This window comes from Pyrgilauda ruficollis, unplaced genomic scaffold (assembly GCF_017590135.1).
Source record: "Pyrgilauda ruficollis isolate IOZ18807 unplaced genomic scaffold, ASM1759013v1 scaffold12, whole genome shotgun sequence".
Taxonomy (NCBI): Eukaryota; Metazoa; Chordata; class Aves; order Passeriformes; family Passeridae; genus Pyrgilauda; species Pyrgilauda ruficollis.
Window position 1 is genome coordinate 3,299,264 of NW_024510321.1, and position 18,333 is coordinate 3,317,596.

An 18,333-nucleotide genomic window follows, 5' to 3' on the forward strand; every position below is an offset into this window, starting at 1 on the left:
AAAATGCTGATTTTTGTCATTTGGCCAATGGAGATTTTTGCCTTCCAAGATATGTGCATGATCAAATTTGGTAAAGAGCTGACCAGATCAGGACGTTTCCCTTGCTTAAATGTATCCAGGCAGTTCATAGAATCTGTCTGGAGGGTTCATGGGTCTCAGGGACTGTCTTCCATTTATTTTAAAGAGTGTCAAGATTAGCACATCCAGTAACTTTCATCTAATCAGAGAACTGCTATGTAAAGGGCATTTGACATAATTATATTAGATAACAACAGACCACATTTACATATCTCTTTTAATACTGAAATTCACCATCATTTTATTAATATTTTAACACCAGCCTGCTCCAAAACACAGATGTAAAACCCAGCTATATTAGAAGATCTGTGTTAAAATAAATATATAAAGTAAATAGCATATGAAGTTATTTCTTCTCAGAGTGAGTTCCATTCCAAATATTATCTCAGTCAAATTTTTTGTTTTCCTATAAATCTGGGTTGGGAAAAACAGGGTTAGCTGAATGTAAGAATAGTCCCTTGAAAACTCAAGCATTATTATAAACAAAAACAGAGCAGCTCAGATGGGATCAGACAGAGATGATTTGCTGGGTATATGAATGCCCCTGAAGTCAGCAAAAATGTGCATCTCTATATCTGTGAGAAAGATGATTGAATGAGGTAAGGGAGCCCTGCAGGGCTTACAAATGTCCCTAGGATCTAAACATTTTTTTGGCAGCTCTGCTTAAAAGCAGTAGCCAAAAATTAATGCAGCTGACGGAAGAAAGCGTGGTGTAACTATTCAGGCCCATGCAATAACATTTCGAAATTAGATCTGGTGTTTTCATTCTTTCACAATATATTTCTAAATGGGGCTAGTGAGCAGCAATCTCTGTTGTGCTCTGCAAAGTGATTATGTTAGAGATGCTTAAACAAGCCAGTGCTGTGAGATCAGTGCTGTTCAGATGCCAGTTTACAACTTCTGAAACTCTGGTTGGCCACGACCACTTTTTTAAAACAAACGAGGCAGACACCACACAACACGTTCCCAGAGCAGCAGCACTCTGTAATTTGATCTCTCTTAACATAACCAGACCTACCTGAAATTCCTCAGTGCAGAATCACAATGGAACCAACCCAGTTTGTCAGATCTTCCTCAGTGCTGTCTGTGGGATGCAGGGTAGCAAGCAGGGCTCTTCTAGATAGATCACTGGAAGTATTTAACCAGCTTTGAAGTATTTAACCAGCTTTGAAGCCTGCTGATCATCCTGGCAGCAGAGAAGTGCAGAAACGAGGTCACTGTGGGCTGAACCCCAAGCTTGCCTTGGGTTACTTCCCCCTAGGTTCTGGCTCCTGCACCCTTCCTCCTGAGCACCCCTGGTCCTGCATTTTGTTTTTGCTCCTAATCTCTCTTAGTTCCTCACCAGTGCCTGTGCAAGTCAAGGTGTTTTTCTCTTGTCCCAGGATACAGCCAGCTGAGCCTTGAGCTCTAAATGGGAATTGAAGGAAAACCTGCTCTCCTGTCCAGGGACACCTGCAGATGCAGGTGACATCCTCCTCAACACATCTGCTCTCCTTTCCTGTGCAGCACATGTTATCCATGCACATTTTTCAGGCTTTACTTTTTTGGCTAAATGTGATCACATTGCTCGTGGATTTGGCAAAAATGCACAAACACAACGTGATTATTCACTCATAAAATTTCAAGCCAAATTGCCATAAACTGAAAGTCCAAATGATTGTTAACAGCAGCGACATTAACATTAGGTTTAATTTATGCAGGGAAACAAAGTGTTTCCTGTAATAAACTGCTATTAAATATTTCCAATATTTTTGCCCAAACTTACTATTGCAATTAAACCTCATGCAGCTGTCACTTCAGTCTAGTTTAAAACCAAGTAAGCCAATAAACAGCAGTAATTAGCTGAGATGGCAAGGCTTTAAACTGCTAAAATGAAAATATTGAAGGGCATGCACTGGGCAGGTTTATCTACTGCTGTCTTTACTGACTTTTTATAAAGAGATACAACAATATTTGTCATGTTTGGGAGTATGAGAGTTAATATTTTTGAAAAAAGGAGATTATGTGAAAAAGAAGAGGGAGAGGGGAAGGGTTAATTTCTTAACTTCTTTAGCTATCTAAATTCAAACTATGACATTTCTCAATGCATCCAGCATAGGTTATGTCCTGAACAAATATGTTCCAGATTCAGGCCCCTTTTTTTCAGATAACAAAGGCAACAAAGATAATGCATGTTCTTGAAATAGTTGCTGAAAGTTTGCTGAGGTCACAGTTTTCCGGGAGTTGGGTGACCCAGATAAGCCATAGGTCGTTTTTCTTGGGGAGACTTGTTAATGTGTTATCACCTCAAAATAGCTTTGATTAGGGTCAACAGGGAACATTCTCAGGTCAGGAAAAGTGAAGGCAAGGTAGGGTCACAGCCCTGGCAGCGAGCAAGTATTGCTGGGAAGAACCTGATAGAAATGGAGAGACCATTTCTGGTTGATGGGAAAGGAACATTTATCCAATGCCAGCTATTTGGGTACTTTTTCCTCCAGATGCCTTGCAACACTCCAGTCCTGTTACCTCCATCGGTATGTGTTCTCTGCACCAAAATTTACTCCCTCTTTGGACATTATCTTCTGTGTCTCACAGAAGGTCATCCAAAGAGAGCCCTCGGCCCACAGCACGCTCCTCTCTCCCAGACCCTAATAGGAGAAAGATTCCACCCAGTCCTTAGGCGTAATTCCCCGGACACAGCCCGCTGGCAGAGGTTTCCAGGGAATATCACCAGAGGGTCATGAGGGAATGAGCAGCCTCGCTCAGCGCGTGGTTGGTCGCAGCTCGTGACACCGAGGACGCCTGGAACCATCTTTCCATGTGACCGTGGTAGGAGCCATTATCGCTCCTGAAATGCCCAAATGTCAGCTGGAAAATGCCATGTGCCCGAGTGAAGTTGCTCTGATTAGTGGTGGGATCTGTGTCCTGCCCTTCCCAACCGCGGATAGCGGCTGTTAAGAAGCAAGAAAGGGAAGAGAAGAAAAAAACAGACCATTAAACGGAAAAAGTCTGAACAGAGTTACAGGGACTGCCACTAGATGAGTTTTAAAGGCTGAGTGAAACCAAGCCAAACTCCACAAAATGTGCTCATTGGCATCCTAGGAAAAAATCATGGAGCAAACCCAAGTTTTAAAGTATCACTTTTCTCTGGCTGTCATACCTGAGATGCTCTGTGTTTTTCCACAAGGAACAGTGTGCTGGCATTATGTTGTATACAATGTTCAGGCATCATAAGACTCTTGCAGCCCTATTATGCATTCAGAATGAAATTAACACAGGTTGGACAGGGCCTCTAGATTTAACACTCATCCACCCCCTCACTCAAAGCACAGATGACATCGGTGGTAGGCCAGGCTGCCCACTGCCTTTGCTCCAAGGCGTCACACTCCTTGATGATGTGTTTTGAGGAGAGTAGCAGCAGATAAACAATGTACCCTTGTTAAGCCCTTGGAAGGGTAAAAACACCTCTTGGCAGTCCCCAGTTGTAGCACACAAGTAAAATCTCAGATCTCCTGATGGGTCTCAGGTACCCAAACATTGGAGACAGTGATCATAAATCTTTCACAATATAAAACCCAGCTGTGCAGTCACAGAATCATGGAATGCTTCAAGTTGCAAGGGACCTTAAAGGTCATCCCATTCCAACCCCTCTGAGTGAGTTAGTGGCAGGGCCAGAAGATGAGGAAAGGGTTAAATAAGAGGAGTCTGCTGAGATCATGATCCCTCCAGCATGGGGAGAGAGTCGGGGACTTTCAAAGAGGGTACAGTTGGGTTTGCTCCCTTACTTGTGCATACCCAGGTAGCCAGACTGGTCATTAGAAACCCAGCTTGGCATATATATATAAATATATATTTATATATATATAAAACCCATGCTATGAATACCTGTCTGCTTGAGTTCATGCTTAGGAAGCTGTATTTTGTGTCAAACCAAGCAATGCTGTAACCAGTGTTCAAAGCTAAGAAAAATACTGTTTTGTTCTAAAAATGAATGTCCCAATAATTGAGAACTCTTGTGTAAAGGCACTCACAAAATTGCTGTGGTTTGAACACAAGGTACCACATTTGCTGGACAACAGAATGGAAAAAAATAATTGGTGTTCCTGGTTTATTGAGAGAAACAGCAGCCCAATCCATTCAAAGCAAAAATAATAATTTTATGAAAACTTAAGTATATATATTGGTGTGAACAAGCAGTGGATTTGTAAATTCTTTGCCCATAAGCCTAAAATCTGTAGGCTTGGCTGTCAGGCATTGAGGAGGAAGGTTTTGCAGTATAACTCCCACATTTACAATGAGATTTTTTTTTTTCCCAATGCACCAAGGTAATGCAATCAAATCTAAGAGCTCCATGATTAGAGTGCACCAGGCTAGAAAATGTGAATATGGAACAAAAGGGATATTTACACAGAATGCATTGTATATTAAATTCCTTCTTTTTTTTTTTTTTTTTAAGATATATTTTAATCTTCAATTTGTGCTACAGGACACCCTTAATGACTGAAGGGACTATTTCTCCTGTAATGAAATATGACCGAAAAGTAAACAATATCATGGTGTATTAGTGCATGTGGAAAGGTTTCTGGGTAAATAGACCTCTGTTTTATGAGAAATGGTATGAAATATCCGAATGTCAATTAAAAACAGACATTGTTCATGGACAACTTGACCACACATGCAGCTCAGAACAGCTTCACAGATTTATCAGTAAATAATTCAACCCTTTGGGGGGACTTCTTCCACTGTTCTGTGTTCTGATGAGCAGTAATCTAGCAAGCAAAAGACCATGGTGGAAATGAGTCAGTTTGCTCTCAAAAACAATGCAGCCCAACACAAATTAACATAGCAAAACTAAGCCCTGGCAAAATCACAAGGTGGTCAGAGCCTTCTGCACAACCAATTCCCTCCCAGCACCAATTTCAGTGGGATAGCACAAATCTGTTGGATCAGGCAAGATGAGTAACTGAATTGAGAAATGCCAGAGGTTTTATTCCTGCCTTGCTGTGATAAAAGGTGTTAATGAATGTTCTCCTTGTGTGGATAAAAGTGCACCAAAGCTGGGCTTTGCTGACCACCTGCCTTATTATAGGAACAGCTGGAGTTAGCTGACCCTCTCCAGGTCATGCCTTATATGCATCAAAATTATTTTGATATTTTGATTTCACAGAAATGTGGGGGGGAAAAAAAGCCCCAACAAAGTGTTAGACTACAGACCAAGGTCAAGTAAACTTTTTCTGTTTGGTTAAGTGAAGTTTCTAACTCAACATGTAAGCTTAGGTCAAGATGACCAGAGCTGTAGGCTACCAGCATTAGAAAGAGTCCAGAAGGCATGAAAGAACAGCCAGGAAGGAAAATCACAAAATTTAAACAGAAACAGGTTTCTACTAATTCATTAAAAGACCTGTTTGGGGTCAGGTTTTTTTTTTCTTCTTTCCTTTTTCTCTTTGTGAATAGTTAAAAGCAGCATTTCATCTGAATTGCAGACAGCACAATTATTCATGGAAGTAATGCTTGACATAGCAATTGTAGCAGAATCTGGTCTAAACATTTCTGAATTGGGCCCAATCAAAAGCATGGGATTTAATAGTACTGTGATTTTAGGCTGACTCATCTGAAAAGCTATTTTGGATTTTTCAAGGTATTACTGTCAGTAACTAGGACTCTTTTTTCAGACTGAAATTGCATGAAAGCAATCAAAGAGCATTTAAAGAAAAAAAAAATTAGTGGTGCTACCTGGCTTTCTGTCTTTAAAAATACCTCTCTGTACTTGTAGACTATCAGATGGAAGCCAACTGAATCAGTAATAATCTGGTTTAACTGTGTTGTAAGTATTTCCCATCACAAATGAAGTGACTTTGGAACCCACAGTGCCCTGCTCATTAGTTTCTAATATGAAGGTGATCCCTAATTTTAGCTGTTCCTGGGCTCAGGTAATCATGTAGGCTCCCTGTGTAGTGGGACTCCTCCAGGGAATGATTCATCCAATTTTCTTACAGTGGGGAAAACCACTTCCTGGGAGATTCTAACCTTTTCCAACAGTATTTACAGAGCATTTATACTCTGTAGGAGCATGGCAGAGCATGTCATGCCTGTTACTGGCTGGGCCTAAGCATTTCTCTAAGAGATAAAAAAGTCAAATAACCATCTAGGTAGAAACTTATGAGAAAAGAGTGAAATGTTTCTGTATAAATGTTTTAAGTAAGAAAAAAAGCTGATTTTTTTTTTCCAAACTGAAATTAGTTTTGCAAAGGAGATAGATGCAAGGATGGGTGCAAGCAGTGGCTACTTCCAGTACAAAGGGGGATTTCTGCTTAACACAAAAAATCCACACTTACAGAGTGAACAACCTGCTCATTAAGCTGTTCATTTGATAAGTGAGAGATTTCAGCCCAAGCCTTTGATCCTCCTGATTCAAAGCTGGGGTGACAATGAGGTGGGCAGTCTCTCTGAATTATAAGCCCAGAGAGTGAGCCAGACACCTGAAAGGTGGTGATGACCATGTGGGCTGTGGGGTGAGAAGCAGCTGAAGAGTTTTTTGGCAGCACTGCTGAGATGCAGCTGGTAGTGCCCTCGGTCATGTTGTGCTGGTGGGATTCTCCTGATGGGCCTCTCTCAGCAGAGAATCTGCTTTGTGAAGTCTGTTCTGTGTACCTACTTCCTAAAATACACCCAAACCCACATGCACTGCCAGCTGTGAGCATTGTACAGGTTTTAACAAAAAGTAGTGACTAATATGATGTCCTTTTACCGCTTGCCTTGATTCTTTAGTGTTTGGGATTGAAGTGCTTAGAAGGATAATTCTTGCCTTTGCTGAAGTGGTACCTGACCTACAAAGGGATAGAGAGCTGGTTCTTACATTTCCATCTTCTCCCAGTATTATGCCTTTCTAAAAAGTTTGGACAATTTAGTGTATTTCAACTGAGCCCAGAATTTCTCTGAGTTTCAGAATACAGTGGTAAACTGGGAGATGCTGTGGGTCTGTGTGATGCAGGCATTTAGAGAACAAGTAGTTGTGTGCTGTGATTACCTTTACATAAATTTTTTATTGTCCTTTTAGGTTTACTGTCCTTAAAGGTTTACTGTCCTTTTAGTCCCTCACCAAAACCTAGCACAGCCAAGAGCCCACACCTAACCAAAATCTCTGAAATGTGAGGGGAAAAGTTCTGGGGGTTGTTCCTCTATGTTCTGCTGCTGCATAGGAGGGATCTAGGATAATAAAAACTCATAGAAAATGCCAGGAGCACCACAGCAGACTTAGCAGCTCTCTTCCTCCTGGCAGAGCCCTGTGCCAGCACAGCCCCACTTCCAGCTGCTTGGGAATCCTGACATCCCAGGAGCTGCACTTGATCTCCTTCCATATCACAGGCAGCTCAGGCACCTCAGTTGTGCCACCTTGAAATAGCAGCATCTGCTCTGTCTGTAACCTTGGCACTCGCCCTCTTTCCTCCCCAAGCTGGCTCCCCTAAATATTATTTCTACTCTCAAAAACATTTCATTGCATGGCCATGGTAAGATATCCACCCTCCCTTGTCATTTCTGGCCACTGGCTGTGTGTTTCAAGATGCGTTGGTGACCTTGGCCACCTTCCAGCTACAGAAGCAGTTGGCCTATGGCTTTTTTTCTCATGATGAGGCTGATAAACCTGCATAGTTAAGTCTCTTCCTGTACAACACATGGAGTAAATGTAGGGTAAGAAGCTTGCTCTTTGAAAATAAAATAGTTTTTGAAGGTCATTCTCATCAGCAAATGTGACATTTGAGTCAGATTATCCGACATTAAGACTGACTGGCCAGGACAATTCCTAGCTCCCAGGGTCCTCTCACACCATTTTAAGTTCTTGCCCAGCACAAGGAAATGCACATGGTGTTTTTGAAGTGGGAGAGATGGATCTGTCTGTTACCAATGACAATATCTTTTTGCTACAACAAATGAGTGTTGCTAAGGAAACTAAAAATGCCATGGTCTTGCCTATCAGAAATCCTTATGTGGGCCCCATTACCAGCACAGCACTTAGCTATCACACACTATTTGTCACTGAGGTCAGAAAGTGCTACAAAGCATCACTGGGGATCCTGCTATGGAGCAGATATCTAAATTTCTGTGACATCAAAGGGGATTTAACTGCCTCAGTATAATTCCAAGATTGTTCTAATACCTTATTTAAGCTAATGAGAGTCCAAGAGATCAAAATCTGCTCCTGCTTTTGCTGCCTGAATCTCTTCAGCACATTGGTCCCATCTGCACTGTAGCACCTCCTCTCATCATCTCTCTTTCATCAGATTGCCACTTTTAATCAGTAATTCCAGTGGTATTATACTAGCAAGAAAATAACCTTCCTCCATTGAAAAGGATGTGGAAGCTATTACTAATAACCTCCCAGAGTTATTAGTCCTGATCAGAAGTGCTGCCTGAGCTCAGTTAACACTTTTTGAATGACCTAGGGCACTGGTGACTCATGGCCAATATATTCTCTATCACAAAAATCATTGGGAGAACTCCCGGGGACACATTTTAAGTGATTTTGAATGTTTTTTAATGGGGGAGTGAGAGAGGGAAATGGAAGGCAGAGCAGAGAGGTTTTGTGAGAAGCAAGAGGAAAGAAAGACACTGTGCGGCAGTTTATTGCTAAAAGAAATTTTCCTTTGCAGCTTCTTATTGCAGCTTTAAGAATTAAATCGGCTTTTTTAAACAATTATTTTGTTTTTGTTTAATTTCTTACAGTCTGTGTGCGATTCTTCCCATGCTGTTCCGTGGACATCACAAAATTTCCAGGCAAAATTTGGTGGAGGCTGCGAAAGACATGTTACAGAATCGTGGAGCACAACTGGTTTGAAACATTCATCATCTTCATGATCCTGCTGAGCAGTGGAGCCCTGGTAAATGTGACAGCATTTCCTAACTGTTTAAAAGTGGGCATGGGTCTCCAGTGTTCTCCAGTTTAGCTGTCTCTAAGATCCTACGAACCCTTAGTGGTCATTTCTCAAAGCAAAGCATTTTCTCTGGGGCTAAAACAGGTTGTCAGCTTTTCCAATTTCACCTGCCACTACCATATGGTGGGGAATTTTCTTCTGCTGTGACATAAAATTCTGACTTGCATATGTTTTGAAAAGAAAATCCTTGAGGAAGTCTGTGTGAGGAAGTTTGCCAGCTCTGCTGCTTCAACATCCCATAGCTGTTTCTCCTTGAGAGTTCCCATCTGGAGGCTTGCATTTTGCTTCAGGGGTGGCTTTGTTTTCTCCTTTTCTTCTCTCTCTCTTTTTTTTTTTTTTTAGCACATTCTGTAACCAGCAAATCAAAATTGTAAAAGACATGGAGGGCAGTGAATCAGTGCTATCCATGGAGGTAGTGAGTGCCTGTATTCCTGTTTTGAATGCACCTTAGGCTAACACTCAGTACCTTCCCTGCACAGGTCCTGCTTGTGCCCAGGTGTGTCTATGGACACTGGTTGGTCATTGTCCAGGACTCTGATGGGGGATCCTCTCCTCCTGAAATCCCACTGCATTCTGGAATTATCCTCTGTGTATTTTCAGTCCTGGGCTCTTCAAAAAGATGTATTTGCATTTCTCTTTTGCATGTCAGGAATGTCCCTGGAATTGGTGGGATTTCTCCCAGGTTTTTGCCCTGACCTAGAGCAGAGATGTCTATGGAGAGTTCTCCAGGCTTTAGTCTGGTGGTCACCGGTCATCTCCTTTGTGATGGAATAAGACACACACTTATTAAATTTGCAGAAAGTGCCATGTTTGGACAGGTCATCCATGCATTTCCAGAGGTCAGGATTGACTCCAACCAAACGGGTGAATCTGCCTTAAGCAGTAAGGCAAACATCATCTTAGAAAGATGCCTGCTTCCCCTCACCGGGAATAATCACAGGCAGAAAGGTGAGATGAAGGATGGCTGTAAGGGAGCAGATTTACTAAACAAAACTGGAGAGGGAGCAGGCAACAAACAGAATAAGCTCCATCACAGCCCTGCACAAAAGCCCACCACCCCACTGGGCTGTATAAATTATCCTGTCCTTCCACTCCAGTTGGCATCAAGGAGGCCTCAGCTGGGGCACTGGCTTCAGCTCTGGGCACTGCACTTTGGGAAAGACATGGGCTAATTGAAGAAACTCCAGAGAAGAGCAGCACAAATTATCAGTGGCCTAAAAAAAGAGGAAAAAACACAGAAGTGCTGAGTTTATGTAGCTCAGAGAAAGTCTCCAAAGGGAGAGATGAAGGTAGAAATGCATAAATGTTGATGCAAAAAAGGAAAGAAATGGACTGTTCTCCTGGTCCACCACAAATGGGCTGAAATGTCACCCAGGGGGTTTTATTTTATTATGAAAAATAAGAGGCTGAAAAACTTGAGTAAATAGTAGGCTTCTGAAAATGGTCACAGCTTTGCTGAAATGAATGGACTCTGACAGTTTTTGCACCAGCTTGAGCATCAGAATGTTAATTTTTGAATACATTTTAGGAGGGGGAATGTCACTTGCTATAATATGCTTTAGATGAACACACTTCCTTACATATGTAATTAAAAGTGCCTTAGATAACTGAAGACTGCAATATAAAGCTCATTTAATTTAAATTGCATGCATTCATTTGGTTTTTGCAGCTTTCAATTTAGCCAATGCAGTTCTGTATAAGGGCAAATTATCCTGCATTTTCTCACATATCAGCACCGTGCTTCAGTATTTGGACTGGAGATATTGGAGGCAACACACAAAATTTTTTTCCTGGTGTTCTGGGTGGTTCTCTTCCAAAAACTGAGCTCATCTGGCTGCATCTCTGGGACACCCTAAGTTCTTAAGGGAGAAGAGCTATATATCTTTAAGCCTATATATATATATATATATATATATGTGTGGTTAAACCATCAAAATATATCTTCAGCTTACTGCAGAAGATCCAAAAACCTTTCTTAAGATTTTAAGCCATAAGCACCCAAACTAGAAGCCTACTTTTTAATAGTAATTTTTGATAACACTGGAGGTATCCTGCTTAAATCTTTTTTAACACACAAAGCAAAGCAGAAAAAAACCTCTTCTTGATATTTTATATGGCAGAGGTTTCATCCATTGTCACAGTGAAAAAATGCAAAGCGCCAGAATTTTGTCATTTGGGTAATATCCATAGCTTGTCCAGAAGTACAGAAGTGTCCAGGTAGCACATTTTTCATCCCTTAATAAGCTGCTTCCTGACTGACAGTGTGCTTTTAGTAGACAAAACACAATGTACTTTTGGACAAGTTAGTAGAAAGTAGGGAGAACAAAGGAGGGAGAGGAGGAAATCACTTTAAATGGTTTGTTGTTATTTTTGCAGTAATTGCAAAGTACAGCAAGTCATCTGACAAAGTGAGTGAGCCCCTACGAGAAGTGATAAACTCCAATCTGTGCATTGTTTTCAGGCTTTCTCCAACAGCTCTTTCACACCCTTGAAATATCATTTTTGAAGGCAAGATAGGAGACAGGGTTGCAGCGAAAACGTCACCCCAAAGTGTGGGGACAAATGGACAAGCTTTGGCAGGGGCTACCAAAGCTTTCTTGTCAGTTTAATTACTGTTCCCTGGCAGGCAAAAGAGCAGTGTGACTGCCTGAGTGACAAGTACCACACTTCTTGTATCTCCAGGCACTGGGTGTTTGCTAACTTTTTGAAGCTTCTCAGAAAGTAGCTACAGATCTGGAAATATGTAAATGCAGATAATTCAGATGATTAGCACAGACCCTCTCAAATTATGTTTCTTGCTGCCAAGTGCTCTGGGTCACACGATGGGATGAGAGTAATATGTCACAGCTTGGGTTATCCAGGTTACAGGGACTTGGGAGCAGCTTGTGTAACAGCAGTGGCAAAAGTAGCTGGGGAAGCAGACCATAATTTGACTCAGAAGCCCAGGCTGCATATTGGCAAATCTGACACCAGGACCCTGCCTTTTATTTGACTTATGTTATAAAGTGAAGGCTAAATTATGAGACATCTTTATTTTCTTTCTTTTGGGAGGCATATTGGTTTAGATCTTAAATATTTTAAAGGGGTTATTCAGTTGCTCGCTCGTATTTGATACAGACACTGAAACTCTTTTTATAATGCGCTGCATGAGATTAGTTGGAGAGAGAGATGAGATGGGGAGATAGATACCTTGACCTTTAAAACATTATTGTTCTGCTAAGTGAATAATAATGAGCATTTCTTGAGGCAGAGAGCTGTAGCCACCTGAAATGTGATGGCTGAACAGAAGCCAGGGAACTCCAGTGCTCCATAACACAAGCAGGTTAATAACCCAATTTGTCATCATTAGCAATAAGATCTATTTGGCTAAATGCAAGGGTCATATTCTGCCTCCTAAATATAGACATCCTGTGGCCTGGGACATCTGAGGTCTCTGGGTAGCATTGGCACAGACAACAGGAGATGAGGCAGGATAAATCTGGGCATTTTGGGGTAGCACTCTGCTCATGGGTTCACATTCCAAATTCAGGGTGCAGAAGCTCTTCCTACACTAAAAGGTTGTCCAGCCATTACAGCCAGTAGAGGCTGGAGAGAGATAGGCAAGCCTGTGTCCATTGTAAGGGAAAGCTGAACAGATCTCTCAGGCCAGGGTCAGTCCTGTTTGTGCTGAACACTTTAATTGTAATGTTAAAATACATCAGAAATCACAGCCTGTACGTGATAATTTATCAAATACAGACCTGCAGTGCAACACCCATGCTTTCCAACAGGGCTCAGGAGCAGTTATTAACCAATCCTTTGTACTTCCAGGCCTTTGAAGATATTTACCTTGAAGATCGAAAAAACATAAAAACCATGCTGGAATATGCTGACAAAGTATTCACTTACATCTTCGTCCTGGAGATGCTCCTGAAGTGGGTGGCTTATGGCTTCAAGAAGTACTTCACCAACGCCTGGTGCTGGCTGGACTTCCTGATTGTAGATGTGAGTATCATTTTGGAACTGCAACGTTTCTCGTGTTGGATTTTGCAGTGGGTGGGAAAGGGCCATTAAGCTTGGCAGCTTTGCATCTGTGAAATGACAGCTGTCACTCTGATTCTGAGCATCAACCCTAGGCAGAGCCCAGAGGAGGTTTGGATGTGTAACTGAGCATCCCCAGGACCCAAAGCAAACACGAACGCAGTCAGCGGTGACGTGGATGTGTCACCCTGCTAATCTGAGGCACATCCCCTTCCCATCCGCTGGAATTCTCCCTTTCCTTCAGCATTTAACATCTCATTCTATTGCTGGCCATGGGTTTATGTGCAAAATCATGAATGGGTTGGCACTGCTGAGGAACTGCTCTTTGTTTTCCACCATCAGTCTCATTACATGGTTATGATAATGGGAAGATGCCAGCAGCTCACATCCCTGGCAGCAGACAAAAAACTTAATGTTACAACCCACTTTAAAAGTTTTTTGACCAATCGCACAAAGCAAAAGCATATTGACAGTAGTTCTATCCAACCACTATAAGCACATGCACCTTTGGTTAAAACAATGCTTGCTTATTACCTGCTTGTAAGCATTAAAACACAATGCACAGAGCTCCATTGTTAAGCTTAGAACTTCCTAATATCTTGCTAGACATATTTTTCTGTAGTTTAAGGAAGTTATTCTAGCCAAGCTTTAATACACAGACCATTGTTCTATTTGTCCTTACTTTCTACTTCTCACATAACTTTTATAGCTCTAATTGCAGTTCTGCTGTTTCTTAGGCCTGCCTTTTGCAGCTTTCCCAAAACCCTCTGATTTTAAGGATTCCCACAGTTTCCCCTCTTGGTACAACTGAAAAAAAACTTCTGTAACAATGTCATTTATTAACTACCTTGTGTTTCATAGCTTTACTACAGTATATCTGTTTATTACTTGCTTAAAGGATCTTTTTTGCTGTGGAGAGGTGAGCTTACTTTTAGGGATTAATTGCACCATTTTTTGCCACATTAAATGACATTTAAAGATTCCCACATTCCACCCTCCCAGCTAGCACAAGGTCCAGCTACCTCAGCCTGCTCTGCACATGACCTGGGCGCACCAGTTTTCAGCAGATTAGAGGAGCTGTCCTTGGCGGGGCTGCTCAGACAGGCTGCCAGCAGTGTGTAACAGTATGTTCAGTTCTGGCTCCCAAATATTTACCAGTGCAGGAGTCCAGGAGAAGGTGTGAAAAGTCCTCTTGGCAAAGTGTCTTCACTACTTCAAAACGTTGCAAAATAATCCAAATCCTTGAAATACTGCCGTGCTTACTTCTACTGATTTCAGGATAATCCTTAGAAGTCTGAACAAAAGGATTCTCATGCCCCAGGAGTGTTGCTAGTACCAGATTTGGATCCTTCAAAGATTCACTTTGAATTGATGTGGGATCTGCCAAATCTTGGAAAAGTCGGCGGCACCACGTCCTCCAGATGAAGTCTAACGTTTCTTCTCAGTATATCAATGAGGAGGCAATAATCTCCCTGAGGCCACTTCTTATTACCTTGAAGTATTAATGTGGGAGGCTGGCAGAGCTTTGCCATGATTATGTAATTTATTAAACTTCAGAGGAATTATTTTTCCCCATTTTACATCTGAACCTTGACTCCAGGGAAGAACTGCACTTTCTTTGGCCCCAGCCCAGGAGAGCACTTCAATGGGACAATTTGCTTGTTTGAAGTTATGGTCATGTTTAAGTGCACTGCTGGATCAGAGCCTTTGGAAGCTTCTCCAGAGCTTTAATAAATTGATTTATGAAAAGGAAATTCTTTACATAAATTGTGTGTCATAAATTCTTCTTTGCATATATGCTTAGAAACCTTTTAAAGGAAAGGCACTCATTTTTCTCAGATTAGCTCCAGCAGAAGAGGAAGGCCTGGTTTAATTATTTAACCACAAAATTGGAATCTACCTGTTCCTAAGTTATAGCCCAGCTCTGAAAACTGGTCTTACTGTGATTTAGGCGACATAGCTTTTCTTTTCTTGTTTCTCCATCTCCAAAATGGGACTAATGGGACTCACCGAAACTACTGGATGGGCTTCCAGGAATTTGTCGTCCAGTGAGCTTCTGAAGACTAGAAGGGCTGTGTGGGGGATGAATATTGGCACAACCATAGGTAGAGGGTTCCTGATGGGAGCAACCCTGTGCAGGATCAATTCACTGAGGCAGTTTGGAACTCTGTTGCAGTTTGAAATTAGTCACACACCTGTAGAATAACATCTCATTAACATCAAAGAGAGTAAACCACAAACTAAGCTAAATTCTGTCCTCTATGTGCAAACCCCCCCTTGGAACAGGAGCCAGATAAGAACACAAGGTCCAAATGTAAATTAGGTGCATGTTTGCCTTTTAATGGTGGAGTTTATAATGACAGATTGGAGAAGCAGCCACAGATGGCCTGGGAAAGGGGCTTCACCATCCTGTCACACATCCTATAGCATAAAACAGGGGGGACACTGGCCCTGGGACTTTCCTTGTCCCCAGAAAATAAACCCAGAGCCTTCTTAGGGACCCAAAAAGTTTTATTTTCTCAACCCACATTTAAATGTTCCACCCACATTTAAATGTTCATTTTGCAAGCTCCCAGTCCAACCAAAAAGTTGTTCCACCCTGGAGTTTTGGTTGTTGATTGACTCTAGGCCATCACTTGCTCTTTAGGGTTCTCAGTGTAAAAATCTTTTCCCCCTGCACTATTCTTTCCTTGAAAATATTTCCCCAGTGCAGATTATGAGAACCCGGTGCTATATTTTTAGCAGGTTTAACAGATGCTTTTCTCCTACCCTATTGCTAACCCTGCCACTCTGAATTGGCAGAGTAATATCCTATAATTTTTCCAGCACACTTTTTATTTCAATTTACATTTTCTTTTTGGTGCTTTGAGAACCAAATCACTGCAACTGAGCTGCAGAAGGCAGTGAATGGGTGAATTAGCTGCTCCAAAAGAAGCAGATGAACCACTTGTCTGATTTTCTCAAATTTATTTGTTTAAAATTATTCACTTAAAAATTCCTGATCTGCAAATTATTCATTAGTGGTTTGGTATCAGTATTCAAAATTCAAGCTGCAATGGTCGGTTTTTGATTGGACATGTGAAACCATCTCTCATCTGTGTTTTCTCATTGTACAAATGCAACTCTGAATCTATTTTCTGTTTTGAATAATTCATAAAACTGGCTCAAAATTTGCATGTATTCACCATTTCTAAATAGGATTTGGACCCAGAGGGGTTATAAGCATATTGCTGCTGATTTTTTTTTTTTTTTTCCTATGTGTCCTGCCTTGTGAAATACCTTTGACACTGATTTGGGCCAGTGGAACAGCAGAGTCTCCATCTGACAGTTGTGGATTACTAAAGAAAATTCTGTTTTGCAATGCCTAAACATCAAAATACAGAGTAATCCACAAACTGAGCTATTTTTGCTGGATGTAGAATCCCTAAAGGATGATCTCTGGTAATGGGCTTCTCAGCATCTCAGAGAAGTGTGCTAGTGTAGCAGAGAGTGCTTTCACATACATTGCAATACAATAGTGTCCTATCAACAACTCTGCTACAGATTTCTTTGGCAGGAAAGAGAAAGGGTTAATCAAACCACAAAATGCAGGCTCATTTCAGCTCAGGGCACCTGGGGAAGATGCCTTAGATGTCTGCTGGAGGTTGGGCATACTGAACAAACAACATCAATGTACATCTATACAAGTTACCTTGTGAAAAAGAAGTGTACTGCTAAAAGTAACACCCTTCTACAGTGCAAATATCAGCTCTCTGTGCTCATGACTTGCAGTGGTGAGCCCTCAACCCACAGCTCTTTTCACATGAGGGAAAGACAGATTGTGGTTTATCTGTGCAGACAGATAGAAGTGTAGACAGACATCAACATCACCATCAGCAATGACATTTATGCACAATCCTCTTCCCTAGGATGCAGGGGCAAGTATTTCCACAAAGAACAGATATTTTCCAAGCATCCATGCAATCAAAACCTCTTTGGACAAAGCAGATTAAGCGAGGAGTCTGAACTTGGACAGGGCTGGAGGCGAGTGGCATCCAAAGTGAATGTTTGTGGGAACTGCTCTCCACCAGGCCTGTCCTGCAAGAGCAGACAGAGCTTTGAAATAAGGAGCAGAGAGATTCCACCAGCTGTGCAGGCTGGTGTCAAGCTTGATGTTCCTTTCAATTGTTTCCTCTGACCTATAAATATTATCTTGAGCTTATCTAGCTTGAGCTTCAGCCAGTTAATTCTGAGCTACGTCCCAGTCTCTGCTGACAGCGGATGGATTATTCCATTGCATGGCCAGTTTGGGAAAGACATCAGTCTGGGCTTAGCATCATTCAGAGTCAGGAGGTGTTGCAGTCAACAGCTTCTTCACTTGCTGTTCATGCACTGAAGGCAGAGGTGAGAGGCTGGAACCCCTGAGAAGCTGTCACAGAAAGCTCATGGGAAAGAGGTGTGAACTCCCAACTCATTAGTAAGAACACTCAGGGAAAAAAGTCACAGCCAAGTTTCATTGCCTGTGGCATTCACAGAGAAATCCTCTTAAACCTGGACTAATGTCATCACTCCACAAAAGTCCATTATCACAAATCTATCGTCTCCATTGCATCTTTTGTGTTCAATTCAATTGACCAAATTAGTCTCAATCCAGGCTTACAAGCACCCAGCCTGATTGTCATGCTCTGATTTCAGAGATGAGGGTTTCTCCACCAACTCTTTCTAAGATTGTCCTGTCTTTTGAGTCTTCACATGCAGAGAAAGTTATTTTCTTAAACAATTGCTTTGTTAGGAATGCTGGCAGCCTCCTTCCCTTCCAGCCATCTCCAGCAATGGGTGGTCCTTGCACTGTGTCCTGCAGCAGAGAGGGGAGAGCATCTCCAATTCTCAGTTTTTGCCCTGATGCCCCACTAGTTTCTCTTCACTAGGGATGAAGATTGTTCTTTCCACCCCTTTTCCATCTCCCCTGCCTTGGAGGGAGGGGCTCACAAGAGTTTTGGGTGGTAGATCTGCCTGCAAAATAGCTCAATAACTGCTCAGCAATGGATTTGAAGGGCAGGCATCTCAACAAATCCACTAGGCAGGATTTTGTAGATGCTTTTATGGAAATGAAATTATATGTATTTTTCACTCTCCTCAATAACTTTTGTCAGTGGTTCTAACACAGCATGTTTCTGGTGTTTGCCTGGAGCTGCTCAGTTGGTAACTAGAGATTTGTATTCCCCAATAAGCAGCTTTCCAAATTTCCTGTTTGCTGCCAAATTTCCTGTTTGCTTGTTTGAGATCTACTCATGGATGTTCAGGCATTAAATGCACCATCACTTTCCCTGAACACTTAAACAAAAAT

At 41.8% G+C, this 18,333-nt stretch overlaps 1 protein-coding gene across 2 annotated transcripts in view; it reads left to right on the forward strand.

Annotated features, from left to right (window-relative positions):
* LOC121363719 (sodium channel protein type 5 subunit alpha-like) overlaps positions 1-18,333 on the forward strand; it is a 214,797-nt gene that overhangs the window by 162,814 nt on the left and 33,650 nt on the right. For both annotated transcript variants that reach the window (XM_041486335.1, XM_041486324.1), the window contains 2 exons: positions 8,779-8,933; positions 12,798-12,971. In XM_041486335.1, coding sequence (XP_041342269.1) covers positions 8,779-8,933; positions 12,798-12,971 — 329 coding nt within the window. The remainder of the gene's footprint in view (positions 1-8,778; positions 8,934-12,797; positions 12,972-18,333) is intronic.